At 43.1% G+C, this 17,914-nt stretch overlaps 1 protein-coding gene across 1 annotated transcript; it reads right to left on the reverse strand.

The window, feature by feature from the left end:
• Positions 1 to 384: 384 nt before the first annotated feature.
• Positions 385 to 17,908, reverse strand: tmem176 (transmembrane protein 176). Its single transcript, XM_085164071.1, has 7 exons — positions 17,759 to 17,908; positions 4,412 to 4,540; positions 3,855 to 3,965; positions 3,719 to 3,775; positions 3,461 to 3,604; positions 1,562 to 1,678; positions 385 to 1,117 (listed from the first exon to the last, which is right to left on the reverse strand). Exons 2-7 carry the CDS (start codon positions 4,535 to 4,537, stop codon positions 1,058 to 1,060), a joined length of 615 nt encoding a protein of 204 aa, XP_085020197.1. The 5' UTR covers positions 4,538 to 4,540; positions 17,759 to 17,908; the 3' UTR covers positions 385 to 1,057.
• Positions 17,909 to 17,914: the final 6 nt, after the last annotated feature.

Here is a 17,914-nt window from a genome sequence, read left to right on the forward strand (position 1 = left end):
AAGGTGAATAACAAAAGTGAAACTGAGAGAGCTCAAAAGGTGTGACAGAAACAACAGGATTCACAATGTGGCTCCTTCCCCTGTGCAGCTAACCTGCACGTTTGGGTTCTCCCATTATTCAAACTCCACTTTAATCTCTGGGCAAGTTGTTAAATTTACTTCAGTATCGAACACTTTCTGCTCTCTTTGACCACTCAGAGCACTTTACAGACCTGTGAGTCTCGAGTGAGAACGCTAACAGCTGACGACAGAGGTGCTTCATTTGTTGACAGTGGGCCTTCTTGTCTCACACAGTGGGTTTGATGTGTTTATTCATTTATGACGTTTTCAAATTTGACACAAAATACTGTCAAAGATGGCACGAACAACTCTTAACACAATCTCATCACAATAACATTTTTATTTGAAACATAGTCTGAACACTGCACACGATATTGTATCCTGTGTGCCACACCTACGTTTAAACCTGAAAAACCTGGACTGGACTGTGAAGAGGAAGTCAGGGTTGGTTTCTGACTGGGTGCAGCTACGTTTTTCTTTAGTGAAGTTTCTTGTTTATGTCATTTGAAAGTTGCAGAACCTTTTCTTGATTACAAAATCAGGATTTTCAGCTATGAAATTCTTCAGATACAAAAAACATTTTTTCTTTCAGGGCATATATATGGTGCCTGTTTGCTATCAGAAGGCTTTATTTATCCCCAAGGGGCAACTAACAAACAATGGCCACTTGGGCAACTATTCAGCAGATGTGACTGGACAAAGCCGAACGCTCCACATATGTGACATCATGTGCCACACATGTCTTAGAGGAGAATACCAGAATAAAAAGTCTTTAGTCTTGGATAAAAACGCCTCCCTGCACACGTGGCTGCACTGCCGTCCATGAACCATGAATCCAGTGTTGAACAGTTGTGTCTGTGTAAAAGGCCGTGACAGAACTGGCACACTCGTGTAAACATGCCGGGTAGCAGAGTAAATAAGTGGTAGATGTAAGGGGTCAGACAAATTCAAGACTTTCAATCATCAGGACACAGATGATCAATCAAAGGATAACTGATCAGTTCAGGTCGGGGGATGTGAGCAGTGTTGAAGTGGGTGGAGCTGCTTCACCGAGAGGCTGAAAAAGAAAGAGAGTCAGTGTTTCAGACATCTGTCCAAATCACAACCGCGTTGGCAAAAGTACAGATACTACTGTTAACAAATACTCCAGTAAAGGTTGAAGTACTGATTCAACTCATTTACTCGAGTAAAAGTAAATAGTACAGCTCCAACTCAAAGTAAGACAGCAAATAGTTCTTTGGAGGGCATTTCTATTTTTGTGCAAAGCATAAAGTTGATGTGAAGGTGGGATTCAGTCAGTGTGACCATGAACCCACAGCCACTGTGCACCAGTCACACACTGGTCTGTACTTTAAACCCAGTGAAGCAAACCAGCCTGTTTATCCTGCAGAGGATCGTCATGCAGCATACACAATGTTGAGGTGGGTATTGTAGCTGACATTGTTGCAGATTTGATCCAGGTGCACTTTGAGGATGAAGAGTGTGAGAGCTAGATACTTACAGTGTACGATACAAAGCTGCGCCTCTGCCTGAAGAGAAGGACACAGAGAATGGCGGCGATGACTGTCTGGGCCAGAGTGAAGACCAGGAGGGACGACTTCACTCCCCGGCTCAGCCTCTGTTGTGAAAAGTACATTTCACACAAATGCATTAATTATTGCACCATGCTGTTTTATCCATGCTCGGTGCCATTACTGATGCTTTTGCTGTATACAAGCAAAGTAATCCCTCCATCGATCTACTGAAACTAATGAATAAATGTCTGGATGGATCATTAACATGGATGATGAATTATTTTAAGTCTATATTTTATTGAAAAGAGTATGAAGACAAGTGGGAAATTCTTATTTTGAAATTCTTTATCATATTTCCTGTTTCATAATGGTCCAAACGTTTTCTGTGTGTGGTCTGCAGACAGGCTAGTGAAGCTGTGTCTTGGATATGTGCAGAATGGGTTCTGCTAAATAAGCATCATCTGTAAAAACCCCAAACAAACATCTGCACGACAGCATTTGTTGCTCCAAAACCTCGATGTTCAGAATGCGTTGGTCCTTACCTAACCTAAACCTAAACACAGATGCACTGTTGCACTGCTATACCATCAGAAACACTGTCTATAGTCTGTGTCCTCCAACAAGATAACTGCCCACTGAAGTTTTCCAGTTCTCACCAGTCCATCTTAAATCAGCTCACGTGCAGGGACGTTGGAGGAGTGCCTCGACTGTGTTTACATCTGTTTTTTCTTTGTGTTTGTGGCTACAGTGGACTGTGTTAGCTGCCAGCTGTTGCATGAATCTTTCTCACACAGTGATTTCCAACACAGGCTTGTATCTGTTTTTAATATCACCACTATTTCATACAGTAGTCAGCACTGTCCTGACAGAGATGTTTCAGTAAAACACTCCACAGAGCTGGCCCCCACTAACACTGAAGAAGGGCCTTGGTGGGAACCCTAAGGTCACGCTAACACAGCCCCTCACAGAAACGCTTGTGCTCCAGCTGCAGACATAGTCTCACCATCCCAGGGTTTTTTAGCATAGACACGTCCTAGATACTGGGTGGGAATCGAACGTGCGACTCCCGCTCCAAAGGTGTGTAGTCGTACCACTACACTAACCAGCTGCTTTTCTTGAGACACTCACACATCATAAACCCCTCACTCACACTTTGTACAGTGTAGTATTGTACAAATCATGGTGTCGTACAAGAGAAGGCCAATAAAATGCTTAAAACCTGGAATGTTTGTGGAAACTCAAAGAAGACTCAGCGCTCCAACTGCACTGAGGCTGTCACTTTAAATATTTCTGCAAATTAGAGATTTCAGTTTCTGCTTTTAGTGCTTAACATGCAGCCGCAACTGCAGCTCATCAAGCCATCACCAGCTGCACAGCTTCTCCATGAGTGTCCTGTTTAGCCGTGCGGCTGAGCTACAGTCAATGCTGGATTATTGAGTTCACCCTCGTCAGTATGGCCGTGTTCCTCTGTGTTTTTGAACCACACTTGTTGTGGATACCTTTGCCGACATGTGTGTTTGTTTTGTTACCAGGGAGCGTTTCTCTTCACTTGGACGGAGTCACAGATTAGGAGCACAAGAGGGAAGTGTGTGTTGGAGCTGTGGGTCGGAGCACGGATTGACTTTGTTTACGTATAGATCTAACTATACTGTAGAAGCACTTCATCTTAATAATTTATTTCTAATTATATGTTATATATTATGGGGATGGAGACAACAAAATAAATACAAAGTAACACAAAAATCTCTACAAAGAGAAAAAAACGAGTGTACAAAAAGACTACAGGGACACAAAAATGATAGACACAACAAAAATGTGCAAATTAAGTACAAAGAAATCCAGAATGACGGGTACTGAAAGACACCCGGACTACTTTAAGGACCAACCGTCTCGTAGTGCTTTTCGTCACATCTGTTGTCTGTTTTCATACAAGGCTCCTCAGGATTCTTGTTCATGTCCACAGAGTAGATGATCACAGCCACCACTGACAGCATAACAGACACCGTGCTTATCATGAGACACAGCTGCAGCTGAAACCCCCCCCAAAGACATTTTACTTTAGTATTTTAGCTTTTTCTAAATCATGTTGTTCAGTTATTTTCAACTTAGCTGAAACAATGTTTCAAGTTTTAGAGGAGACTCACAATCTTCATGGTGCAGTGTTTGTCCAGGAATATTGCGAATCCTCCTGCTGCGATGAACTGCGAGCAGGAAAATTCATTTATTAATATATCATTAACCCCCACACGCACACACACACACACAAACACACAAACTCACCATCAGGCCGCTCCACCAAGGAACTCCCAGGGCGACCACCTCTGTGAACTCAGTGAAGAGCAGAGGAATGGAGTAGGACATGACCATCAGTCCTAGCATCACCTGACTAACCTGGGATGCGTGCACGCACACACACACACACACACACACACACACACACACACACACACACACACACACACACACACACAGATTACTATCAAACAGCTCTCTGACAGAAGTTATGATGCAGGAACATGCATGGATGAGGATGCAGGAGGTGGTAATTCCATTGAATTCCATTGAATTCCATTTGTACACCAGTAATAACAAAGTAATAACTTCATATCGCAATGTAAAGACCCCACAGCATTGCAGAGACATCTCTAACAATCAGATGACCGCTGTGAACAAGCACTTAGCGAAGATGTAAAGAAAGGATTCCCTTTTAATAGGATGGAACCGCCACCAGAACTTCACCAATGGGGGGGGGGGGGGGGGGGGGGGGGGAGAAATCAAAATCCAGACGTTCTGTATCCACACATACACAAACACAACTACATAGAGGTCAAACTCACCCCCAGACATTTGGGTTCTCCTTTCTGGATGGCATTCTTCAGTGCCCGTTGTCTCTCAGCAAGCTTGACAGTATTCGGGTCTTCCAGCACCCGCACTGTGAGATCCCTGGAGACCGACACTGCCATCACCTGCAATGAGCAGCAAAGCACCCACTGCACTCATCTTGCAAATCAAATCACATGCTCTGCAGAATTGTGCAGGGAACACTGGGGGAGCTGCAGAACCTTCCTACATCACATATGCAGACTTTCAGTAGTTCCATTTAATTATCCCAACAAAGTGTGTAGATAGCAGAGATTTGTCTCTTTACTACCATCTCCTGGAAAAAAGGCAAAACAATGACTCACCATCATTTTTAAAACTGTGTACATGCTGTTGTAAAATGCAAGCACGGGGATGTAGCATAGTTGCATTTAGCATCGGGTTCACGAACACTGCAAGAAGCCTTACCTGCAGTTACTATAAGTACCAACATTGTGGAGAACTCCCTGTCCTCTGTGACTATTACAGACTTAAGACAGGAACACTGGTTTCGACTTTGAGGCTGCACAGTGCATGAAAAGTATTAAGATATTAGAAGCTACAGTCTGTGTTCCAGCGAGCCACCACCGTTGGCTCTGTACTAGTGGATCTCAAGACATTTGAATGATATGAAGAAGTTCATTTGTATGTGATTTTAATGATCATTGCTGATAGGAAACGAAAACAAGAATCGAATGTGTCAATTTATTCAAGCATGTTATGGTTTGATTGTCAGGTTTGGGGTTTTCGTTCTTGTCCTCTCTCTCATCCTAAGAGTCTGTCTCTGAGTCTGTCCAAAGAGTTTGAATCCCCGATCGGTAAAGAGAAGGACAATGCAGTAACGTACCTGCCTGCCCACTCTCTACCACTGTTTGTATCTGGAGTTTGCAAACCTGCCCACTCTTTGGTGACCTGTTCAAAGGGACGAGCCTGAGGCCCGTGAGGAACTATTTCACAGAACCTGGATGATTGAGGATGCGTCAAGATCATTTCACTGAGATTAAGAATTGATCATGAACTCTGTGAACATGCTAAAGAACTAGCCCTGACCTATTCTTCCATTCATTTTGCACTGTAAGCGTTGGATCCCTGATCATGGTTTTTAAGATATCGAATGCTTCCGCAGTCCTCCAGGCCCTAGTAACAATATGTATTACAGTCTCTTTGTGTTTGTATACCTTGATGATATTCTCATCTTCTCTAAGGAGCAGTATTGTGAGCATGTGAGGCTGGTTTGTATCAGCATGTGTGAAGGCAGAAATGGGTGTTTTCACACTGTTGCTTTGCATGAGCATCAGATGTAGACAATGCCTTCATGAAACTGAGACAGCTGCTCTCCTATTTTGATCCAACCTGACTCACACAGACAGTTTGTGGAGTTACACACTTGTGACTGTGGGGCAGTGCAATCCTTTCCCAGTGTGGTGACCCACATGGTCAGTGCCACCCATGTTCTTCCTTCTCCTATCATTTGTCCTCCACTGAGCAGAATTGTGACTCAGGTAAACTTAAGCTCCTGGCATTTACGTTAGCTGTGCAGACCCCATTTGGAGGGGGGCAAAGAGCCTTTTGTTTGTACAAATGATCAGTTATTTAATATTGAACACATTTTAAATGAATTTTATAACATTTGTACTGATCACCAAATCTATTGTATTTTTAACAAATTATTACATCTTAGAGTTTTTGTTATTTTTAACATCTTTGCATATTATTTTAGTTTGTTCTAGTTCATTTCCACTTGCATCAAAGGATTTAAATAAATGACAAACATGTTCCATGTACCTCAAAGTCACTAAATCTGTTCTCAAACTCCCAAAAATGGAGGAAACAGTTTCATGATCATTAATATGCAAACTGCCATGACTGTTGCTCAACAGCCACTGATCAACAACCACTGATCAATGTCCATGAGTCCCATTCACAGAGAGTTGAATGGCTGCAATCACAGCATTGTAAGATGGTGACAGATGTACCCTTAGGCCCCTCCTCGATTCAGAGATGGTCTTTCCCTCCTTGACTCCGCCCTCAAACCAGCATTCCTCCCTGTCCAGGATGTTACATCCTCATCATTGAAAGAGTGTCCACTGGCCTGTAGGTGTAAAAAGACTGCAGAGTCCTGGCCTGACGAGGCGGCTCTTCTGTGTTGTGTCATCCGCTTCACCAGAGGTTGTTTGGTTTCCTCGATGTATAAATCACAGCAATCCTCCAGTGTACACTGTGCTGTTTGTGCAGGCAATTCAATTCAATTCAATTTTATTTATATAGCGCCAAATCACAACAAATGTCGCCTCAAGGCGCTTCATAGATACAGAGAAAAGCCCAACAGGCAGACCCGATCCTTGGGGTCGAGGCCCCAAATGGGAGCATTGCCATGAAGAAGCACTATCATTCAGCACTGACTACATGGAGGGAAAGTGCAGGACTGTAAATGTACGGAAAAATGTTCTTCTGAGCTTCCAATGCATTTATGGTACTTATCATGTCAGCAACTGTCTTACCTTTTGACAATTCAAATGGATCAGGACCCAATGACATCAGTTAAAAATGCAAGGTCAAGCATCCACTCAGTGTCCTTGAGATGTCTTTCCCTTTGGTCTGCACGAACTGCATGAACTCCTTGATTTCACCCAAAAGTGACAAAAAATGACACACACCCATCCCCTGCTCACTCATCAGATCTCTCTGTGTAGTAACAGGTCGGCTGAAAGTTCCTCCAATAGGACGCCTGCTGGTGAATGGTGCATACCCCGTGAGTAGTCTCCGACACCAGCTTTTTAATGGTAGCTTGTTCTCCATGAAGAACCTCTTCACTGCATGCAGATGTCGACTCCCTCTGTTGTCTTTAGGGGCAGCAGTGTGAAATCATCAAGCACCATTTGACAGACATGATCATCTGCGATGTACTGCTGCTGTCCACTCATCGTGCTGGATGTTGAACTACTAACCAGATCCTGGTCAAGTTCTCAGATATAGCTGACACTCTTCTCACCACTGTGCTCGCCCCCAGTTACACATATTTATGTAATTGATATTAGGACCATTCTTCTCAAGTGTTTGAACAGAGTGTTTGCAATTATTATCACTGTGCCCTCCAAAATCTCTTTGCAGCTCTGAATGAAGCTTCAGTTGCTTTTGTGACTTTTCACCAGCCTTGAAAAAAAAAAAAGACTTCTGGTTGCCCAAAGCTGCCTTTAATTCGTCGACCGGCTCATGATGGTGGGTAGTTAGCATGGAGGCTTGCATGAAGTGCACTGAAGTGTCTCTCCACTTTGTGCCGCTTTGCCGTCGCCACAGTTGCCCCCAGTGCTGGGGAGTAATTGAATACATGTACCAGCGTTACGTATTTAAAATACGAGTAACTGTATTTTGTTACAGTTACCGTTTAAAAAGGTGGTATTCCGAATACAGTTACTTTGTTGGAATAAATGGATTACACGACGGTCTTTTCCTGTTTCATATGTTCGGCTATGGCCTCTCTATTTCTGGTAATTCCACGCCGGCGGAAACCCAAGCGAAATGCAGTAAGAGGCTCAATGCCTGTGTCTCAATGTCACGGCCCATGTCACCTCTACTTGCAGCCGCATAATGACGTGAAGAAATATTTTTAAAAAAATTATTATTCAAAAAATTATTTAATATGAAGGCATATTAAATGAGTGTTACAGGCATAGCCCTATACCCGTTATGTGCAAAAAAACGGAGAGTGGAAAAGTACGAGCTGTCACCGAGCAAAAACGGGAGCTGGAAGCATGTAAATATAATAATAATAATAATAATAATAACCACTGCAGCCAAGAAGAGAGCCTGACGAGCCCAGCTGTAAGTAAGCTATTAAGACTCGACTGTACACCGTGTTCGTGTTTTCCTCTGAAACAATAAGTTCTGTTGGAGCAGCCTTTCAACGCCTCTCTCTGTCTCTGCTAGCAAAGTGACCCAGACAACAAAGTAAAGCTAGTTTTCAGCTATGAGCTTGACACGAACCCACCGTATTAGCCAGAGGTCCCTTTACCACAGTTCCGAGCTGCGGACCTGAATAGTTTTCTATACGAGATCACTGCTAAAAGTGCAGTCCCACACCGGTTGCCCCGCAAATGAGACATACACACTTTTCTTTAACTGTTAGATTAAAGATTTTTGTTTTCCATGTTTTTCTGAAAGAGTGAAAGCCACATCCAGCTCCTCATTGGAGCTACGCCCGCTGTCTCATCTCAGCAAAGAGCAAGACGGCAGTTTGTCTTGATATTGAACCTCAGACCTCAGACAAGGTCCGAGATCATATATAGATACCGTTCTGTTTTAAATATGTTCATATGCTAATGAGACAAATAAGTGGAAATTGTATTTCTATTGTTATACATCAGAAAATTGTGAAGCTTTTATTTTGACATCCGGATAGACAGGAACAGTGGGTCAAGATTCCAGCATCACCTGACTGTCGGCCCAGGAACTGTGAGAGAGTAGCGGTGGGGAGGTGCGGGAAATTTGAAAGTGGACATCCCATACGGTTTGAGTGAATTTTTGGACTTTGGACTACGGATTTGGATCACAGAGTTTGGCATTTGGCATAAAGTGGTGTGTGACTGGCTGGAATGGTGTCTCTGGTAGATGAGGACGATGAAATGGATTTTGGTGAATGGACACTGGTTGCTGGAAGGAAGAGGGAGAAGCAGGGGAGAGGAGGCAAGTTTGGTTGGGTTGCAGACCAGTAAACGGAGTTTGGAAGAGAACAGCTCAAAAGAGTCCAGGGTCATGAGGAAGAAGATGGTGAGGGAGGAATTTAAGATAATTTTGAAATTCAGGAGGGAGGATGAGGAAGTGCAATTGAGCCCAATAGTGGTGTCTAGAGAATTGGAAAAGAAGTTTGGAGAGTTTTTTTTTTTAGCTAAGGGAATTATTGGTAGTGGTCAAGTCAGAAGAAAAGAAAAACAAGGTGTTGAGTGCTGAAAGCATCTGCAAAAGGACAGTACAAGCAAGAAGGACATTAAATGGGTGATTACAGGTATCCCGGTAGGATGCAGAGAAATTAAAGTGGTGTATTTAGGGAGGAGAGGTCAGCAGAGTAAAGAGACTGGGGAAATGGGGAAAGGGTTGGTAGTTAGTTGTCAGTCTTGTTGGAATTTGAAGGTACTGTAATGCCAGACAGGGTTAAAATAGGGTGCATGAGCTGTCCTGTGAGAGTATTCGTGCCACCGGTGCTATAAATGCCAGAGATATGGGCACATTGCTGTAGTCTGTAAGGGGAAGCAGAAGTGTCCCAAGTGTGGGGGTGAGCACAGATTTGAGGAGTGTGGAGATAATGTTCAGGATAAATGCAGTAACTGTGGGGGGCAGCATAGGGTGAGTTTTGGAGGCTGTGAAGTAAGGAAGAAGGCCGTGGAGGTTGGGCAGGTCAAGGTTACTCACAACATAAGTTACACTGAGGCAGTCAGGAGGGTTCAGAGGGGAAAAGATGGACTGGGAAAAGTTCAATCAGGGTTGCATGGAACTCACCCCGGTCTGACAGTAGAGAAGTTGATTTTGTTCATTGCATATGTCATAAACTGTTCAGATCAAGTGAAGCATAAGACAGAGAAAATAAAAATAATATTGAAGGGGGCAGAGAGGTTTTTCGGTATTAAAGACATATCTTGGAGAACATTAATAAAAGACTTGGAGGGGAAGGGGGAGCGGAAGGATCAGGGGAGAGGACAATATGATTATTTTAAAGTGGAATGCTAGAAGTTTGATTGCAAGCAGTCAAGAGTTTAAAGGATTTTTTTTAAGTGCAAAAGGAAACCACATATAATCTGTGTACAGGAGTCATGGCTGAAGCCTAATTTGGATTTTGTTATCAAAGGATATGATGGGGTTGGGAGGGAAGGAAGGAGGGTAATGGGGGAGGTTGTGTGACATTTGTGAAATGAGAGATTCAATATAGAGTGGTAGCTATTGGTAGACAGTTAGAATATATAGTATTGGAAATTTGGGGAGCAATTGGGAACGTTAGAGTGGTAAACTTTTATAATCCAGGTGGCAAATTAATAGAAGTGGAGGAACTGGATACATATTTAAGGGGGAGAGTAATCTGGTGTGGGGACTTTAATGCTCACAGTTCTTTATGGGCTATGGTAATGATCGTAATGGGGAAGTGATTGAGGAGTTGTTGGATTTGAAGAATTATGTGTGTTTGAATGATGGCAGTATACTCGGGTAAATGTTAGAACGGGGGTTGAATCAGCTATGACAACAATAGGAGTGATGATTATCCTATAATGACTGAGGTGAAGCTAAGCATTAAGAAACAGGTGCTTTAGTGAGGCTAATCGGGATGTATTTAGGGTAATTAGTGCACAAGAATTTCAAAAGATTGATATGGATGTAGGGGTGGACGATTTAAAGGATTCAATTTGTAAAGCCATTTTACAAGCGGTGAGCAGAGCGAGCGAGAGAACAGGGGGTAGTGGGAAAAGGAAGATTGTGCCATGGTGGACGAAGGAGTGTGATAAGGTGATTAAATATCGCAATATGATATTTAAGAAATTAAAGGGAAATCCTAGCTATCAGAATCTTGTTGAATTTAAGCAGTTACAAGCCAAGAGAAGAAGAACAATTAAGAATGCAAAGAGGGGTTTTTGGAGGGGTTTTTGTAATTCAATGGGGAGGGAGACAAAAATTCACAGCATATGGGCTATGATTAGTAGGATGAATGGTTTAAAAGGGGAGTATGGTTATCCAGTCTGGAAGGACGAAGAGGTGACAGGAGTAAAGGATGAAGAAAAGGCTAACATGTTGGCAAAAGCATTCGTTAAAATCCATAGCTCAGGAAATGTTAGTGAAGAAGAAAAAAAGGACAATTATAGAGAATAGAGATTTATTGGATATGGTGCAGGATATGGATGATCTGGTGAATATGCCTTTTACTAAGTTACACCGAGTGCTCCGGAAATATAAGTTATCAGAGCCAGGGAAAGATCAGCTGTGCTATATTATGATAGACCATCTTAGTGAGTCAGTCAAAGAGAAGTTAGTGGGATTGTATAATAGGGTTTGGGAAGGTGGGAAGCTGCCACAAAGTGGGAAAGAGGCTGTGGTGGTGCCTATACGTAAGCCAGGGAGGGATGGTACCAAGCCAGGTAATTATAGACCGATAGCTTTAACATCACATATTTGTAAAGTTATGGAGAGAATGATTAATGAGAGATTAATGTATTATGTAGAAAGCAGAGGGATTATCTAAATATCAAAGTGGATTTAGAAGAGGGAGAAGTACTATGGATCCAGTATTGTGTTTGGAGCATGAAATTAGGAAGGATCAAATAAAGAGTGGTGGCAGTGTTTTTCGATATAGAGAAAGCTTATGATATGATGTGGAGAGAAGGTTTGTTAATCAAAATCCGTAAATTGGGTATTAAGGGGTGGATGGATTTTGGATTTTTTAACGGGTAGGCAAATATGAGTGAGAATTGGAAAGAGTTATTCAGAGAGGTTTTCTGTAGAGAACGGGACTCGTCAGGGGAGCATAGTGAGTCCTTTGTTATTTTCTATAATGATTAATGATGTGTTTAATGACATAGAGGGTGGGGTGTTCACTTTTTGCTGATGACGGAGCCTTATGGAGGAGAGGGAGGAATGTTGGTTTTGTTGTAAAGAAGTTACAGGAAGCAGTTGGTAAAGTGGAAGAATGATGGTATAGGTGGGGATTCAAATTTTCAGTTGATAAGACTAAGACAATGTTTTGTTTTGTTTTTTACAAGGAAGAGGGTTAGTGAAGAAGTTAAGCTGAACCTATATGGTGTAGAATTAGAAAGAGTGAGGAAGTTTAAGTTTCTGGGTTTGTGGTTTGATGAGAGGGTAACTTGGGGTGCACACATTCAGGAATTGGTGGGTAAGTATAAAAAAGTTTTGAATATGTTGAGGTGTTTGGTTGGGAAGGATTGGGGAGTGGATAGGGAATCCCCGAGGGCCATATACACTGGGTTGGTGAGGTCAATGTTAGATTATGGTTGTGTGGCATATACAGTGGGGCAAAAAAGTATTTAGTCAGCCACCGATTGTGCAAGTTCCCCCACTTAAAATGATGACAGAGGTCAGTAATTTGCACCAGAGGTACACTTCAACTGTGAGAGACAGAATGTGAAAAAAAAATCCATGAATTCACATGGTAGGATTTGTAAAGAATTTATTCGTAAATCAGGGTGGAAAATAAGTATTTGGTCACCTCAAACAAGGAAAATCCCTGGCTCTCACAGACCTGTAACGTCTTCTGTAAGAAGCTTTTCTGTCCCCCACTCGTTACCTGTATGAATGGCACCTGTTTGACCTCATCATCTGTATAAAAGACACCTGTCCACAGCCTCAACCAGTCAGACTCCAAACTCCGCCATGGCCAAGACCAAAGAGCTTTCGAAGGACACCAGGAAAAGAATTGTAGACCTGCACCAGACTGGGAAGAGTGAATCTACAATAGGCAAGCAGCTTGGTGTGAAAAAATCAACTGTGGGAGCAATCATCAGAAAATGGAAGACATACAAGACCACTGATAATCTCCCTCGATCTGGGGCTCCACGCAAGATCTCATCCCGTGGGGTCAAAATGATCATGAGAACGGTGAGCAAAGATCCCAGAACCACACGGGGGGACCTGGTGAATGACCTGCAGAGAGCTGGGACCAAAGTAACAAAGGTCACCATCAGTAACACACTACAACGGCAGGGAATCAAATCCCGCAGTGCCAGACGTGTTCCGCTGCTGAAGCCAGTGCATGTCCAGGCCCGTCTGAAGTTTGCCAGAGAGCACATGGATGATACAGCAGAGGATTGGGAGAATGTCATGTGGTCAGATGAAACCAAAGTAGAACTTTTTGGTATAAACTCAACTCGTCGTGTTTGGAGGAAGAAGAATACTGAGTTGCATCCCAAGAACACCATACCTACTGTGAAGCATGGGGGTGGAAACATCATGCTATGGGGCTGTTTTTCTGCCAAGGGGACAGGACGACTGATCCGTGTTAAGGACAGAATGAATGGGGCCAAGTATCGTGAGATTTTGAGCCAAAACCTCCTTCCATCAGTGAGAACTTTGAAGATGAAACGAGGCTGGGTCTTCCAACATGACAATGATCCAAAACACACCGCCCGGGCAAAAAAGGAGTGGCTCCGTAAGAAGCATTTGAAAGTCCTGGAGTGGCCTAGCCAGTCTCCAGACCTCAACCCCATAGAAAATCTGTGGCGGGAGTTGAAAGTCCGTGTTGCTCGGCGACAGCCCCAAAACATCACTGCTCTTGAGAAGATCTGCATGGAGGAATGGGCCAAAATACCAGCTACTGTGTGTGCAAACCTGGTAAAGACCTATAGTAAACGTTTGACCTCTGTTATTGCCAACAAAGGTTATGTTACAAAGTATTGAGTTGTATTTTTGTTATTGACCAAATACTTATTTTCCACCCTGATTTACGAATAAATTCTTTACAAATCCTACCATGTGAATTCATGGATTTTTTTTTCACATTCTGTCTCTCACAGTTGAAGTGTACCTCTGGTGCAAATTACTGACCTCTGTCATCATTTTAAGTGGGGGAACTTGCACAATCGGTGGCTGACTAAATACTTTTTTGCCCCACTGTAATTTGGCAGCAGACACTACTCTTCGGAAGTTAGATTTTATTCAGTATCAGGTGTTGAGACTTTGTACAGGGGCATTTAAGACAACTCCTACTGTAGCCTTGCAGGTGGAGATGGGGGAAATGCCACTAGAGTTGAGGAGGGAACAGCTTAGATTGACTTATTGGGAAAACTTACAGGGTCAGGGGAAGGATCACCCTGCACTAGAAGTACTTAAACCTTACTGGGAGAAAGGCAGGAGGGAGTTAAAGAGCTTTGGATGGTGTTGCGCTGCTCTGCAGCCCCTAATCTCCTCAATGTGTTCAGCTGGTGCCAACTGGCCACACCTAGTCAGGTGTGGATAAAAGCATACCTGAGGTAGGCTTCCCAGAAGCTCACTAGTCTTTGCCTTGGTGGCACCAGCCATTTTAGCCAACCTGCAATGCCATTTTAAGATAAACCTCTTCTCACTAACGCTCTGGTATTCGTCTCCTTTTCTATGTTGCGGCTTTTGAGCAGGGTCGTAACATAAGTGGGGGCTCGTCCGGGATTGTCTGGACATTTTTTGGGACTGAAATCAGTTTTTTACTTTTAAGTGGGTGAGTGAAGGTGTTCACTGTGACTGAGCAATGTCCCTTTAGTAAGTGTGTTTCAGCTGGGTAGCTGTGCTGCTCTTCCTTCGCAGCACTTGTTTGTTGTTTTGCTTTGTTGTTGTTTTCATTTGTTGTTTGGTGGTACACCACTGAAGACTAGGTAGGTAAAGTTAGGGTTTTATTTTAGCGTTTTAGGTTGGTAGTTGCACAAAGTAAATCAGTGGCACCAAACTTGGCAGGAGGTTTGAGACCATTAATTCTGGTCTTGTAGCTGAGGCAGGTAGGCCGTTTTTACGTTGGCATCATGTGTGTGCATCTAATGTCAGTGTGGATGGATGCTAATGACATCCTCAAAGTGAGTGTTTTGTGCTGTGGCCTTTATTGTGGCAGAGCATGTGGCTACTTTGGTTAGATCACTTTTGAGCAATCATTGTGTGGCCATAGCTCTGTTTGTGGTTGGTCACTAGCATGCTTTCTTTACTGAACTGTGGAGTTTAAAGTGACTTGTTGTGGTATAGGGCCACTTGTATGTGACCATTTGTGTGGTGGAGACAACAGATCAGTTGGTTGTGATTATTTGTTGCTACTTTTGGTGACTGTTGTGCTCCTTGGTGTTGGTGACTGTAGTGGTCCTTTGTGTTGGTGACTGTAGCGCTCCTTTGTGTTGGTGACTGTTGCGCTCCTTTGTGTTGGTGACTGTAGCGCTCCTTTGTGTTGGTGACTGTTGCGCTCCTTTGTGTTGGTGACTGTTGTGCTCCTTTGTTGGTCACATGTTACTTTTTGTGCGTTCAGTGTGGTAACTTCAAAATCCTCATGCAGGGGCGTCCCTGTTTAAAAATGCCAGCTAAAGAAATGTGAGTATTTAGTTCTATGCTAGAGCTGGTAATAAAGTGCTTACGTTTGTGCTTTGGCTCAAGCTTATGTTTGAGGGATCAAGGTCCAGAGGGGCTTTTTAAAAATTTAGGGGTCCTAGAGGAACCCTTTTGAGGGAGGAGGTGTTACGCAACCAGCTCCTCTGCAGCCCCTAATCTCCTCAATGTGTTCAGCTGGTGCTATTCGTCTCCTTTCTTATGTTTCGACCCTGCTTAAAAGCCACAACATAGAAAAGGAGACGAATACCACAGTGTTAGTGAGAAGAGGGTTTTATCTTAAAATGGCATTGCAGGTTGGCTAAAATGGCTGGTGCCACCAAGGCAAAGACTAGTGAGCTTCTGGGAAGCCTACCTGAGGTATGCTTTTATCCACACCTGACTAGGTGTGGCCAGTTAGCACCAGCTGAACACATTGAGGAGATTAGGGGCTGCAGAGGGGCGTAACAGATGGGTGGTTGGGGGAAGAAAGAAGGAACTTTAATTGGATCAGTTAGACATCTGTCAACAAGCGCCGTGGCCTGTAATCCCTTCATGGATACTTCCTGAAGCAGCTGTAGGTTTTGCTTTATTGCACCAGAAGAGTAAGGACGGGGCAGGCGGTCTAGACTAACATCAGTTCAGGGTTACATTGAACAGTAATGTGGGTATCTGCAAGTATATGCGTGTGCTTCAAAGAATCCAGCCAGTCAAGTGGGGCTAGCACCAGTAATTATGGTAGAACTTGGGAAGAGGATTAATGATTATCTGTGTTTACAGGAGAAATGATAGCAATTCTATTAGCGGTTCCGTGGGTGGAAGATTTGAGGCCGCAATTATTTGTTCAGATTTAAGAGCAGCCTTGGTCAGTCTACAGAGCGGTCATTCGGAAAGTAGATCAGATATTTTAATAGAGATTCAGCAAACTCTTTTCAGAATACATGATGGGTCTGTCTGTGTTTGCATGGGTTCCCAGCTCACTATGGGGTGAGGGGGGATGAAGCAGTGGATGGGTTAGTAAAGGAAGCTACTAATTATAGGATAGTTGATCTGGCGGTGAGTTTTGGTAGATGGCAGAAACAGTGGGAAGAAGAAAGGAGGGGAAGGTGGGAGTAAGGAGAGCCACAAGGAAGGAGGAGGAGGAGGAGGTGGTGTCAAGACTGAGATTTGGACATACAGGATTGAATTCTACACTATTCTTTATAGGGAAACATAATTCAAGGACATGTAACTATTGTGGAGAGGAGGAAACTTTGGAGCATGTTATTTTATAGTGTCGGAAGTATAAAGTAGAGAGGAGACAACTGGTCCAAAGTCTCGGTAACATTAACGTGAAATTAGATCTTATTAAGTTATTGCAAAAGGAGTTGGGGAATAAAATCTATCAGGCTCTGTTTCAGTTTGTGAGAGAAGGTAGTTTGGAAGGATATGAAGTAGGTTGGTTTAGTTTGTTTTTGAGCGCGATTCCTGTCCACACTGCATATCAGTGGTGGCGGTAATGCACCATGCAGTTGTTTGCCAGTTCAGTCAGTTCTTTGTATATTAGACCATTAGTAACAGGCTGTTTGAGACATTATTTTGTACCTTCTTGAAGTGCAGTAGTTATCGGTCGTAGCTTCTGAGCTAATGACACAAGTGTACACTTGCCCACCTGCTTATTGTTCTTTGCACTAACATCAGATTGTATATCTACAGGATGCTTATCTTGTAGTCTCCTATGTTAGTGGCTAAATATACCTACCTGCTGATTATATGACAATCCATTAAGAGTTTAGTTTTATGTGTTTCTAGTTTCACTCCAATGATGTCAGTTCAACACTATGTTCGAAGTCATTAAAGGAGCAAGTACGCTCACCTTCCTGGCTCTTGAGTTTGGCTGGCTGTTCACGCTCAGGGAGTTCAACACACAGAGAGAACAGCACAGATACATTCAATCAATTTCAAATTTTAATTCAGTTTTGCCATGTTCAACTCTACATGAATAAAAAGGACAGGCACAGTATTAAATACAAAGCTTAGAAGGTGACTAGTGGAACCTACCTCTGTTATACAGCAACCCAACAGTTAAAACAGCGTGCACTCACATTCTACCATGAAGGAAGTGACCAGGTCAGACGCTAAAGGCTACTGTGCCATCCTGCCTAAGGTTGTTTCTTCCTCATTTTAATTTGTTTTAAGAGAAAACAGTTCTGTGCTCTGTTCGATCTACCAGTCATCTCCTATAAAACAAGCCTAACACCAAATACCTCTATTTTTAAGAAGCTCTGCAGTTATTAAAAAGCATCAAATTGTGTCATTCCTACCCTTTCTGCTGATCACTTTAGCCTTCAGTTGAATACTTCTTCTTTTAATGCGCCTCCTGTTTTTCAAACCAGTGTTTGAGGAGACGTTTATAAGAGCAAACAAGCTGGTGGGAGACAGGGAGGGGCAGAGGGAACTTGTTCTCCGTCTCTGGCTCC

Source organism: Neolamprologus multifasciatus, chromosome 6 (genome assembly GCF_963576455.1).
Source record: "Neolamprologus multifasciatus chromosome 6, fNeoMul1.2, whole genome shotgun sequence".
In the NCBI taxonomy this organism is placed as follows: Eukaryota; Metazoa; Chordata; class Actinopteri; order Cichliformes; family Cichlidae; genus Neolamprologus; species Neolamprologus multifasciatus.

Bases quoted from the DNA above. Each gene is read 5' to 3' on its own strand.
- tmem176 (XM_085164071.1), bottom strand. From the start codon at position 4,537: ATGGCAGTGTCGGTCTCCAGGGATCTCACAGTGCGGGTGCTGGAAGAC. The intron at 1,679-3,460 runs GTTGGTCCTTAA...TTTTCACAACAG, and splicing joins ACGAAAAGCACTACGAGACG to AGGCTGAGCCGGGGAGTGAA. The intron at 1,118-1,561 runs GTAAGTATCTAG...TTTCTTTTTCAG, and splicing joins GCAGCTTTGTATCGTACACT to CCTCTCGGTGAAGCAGCTCC.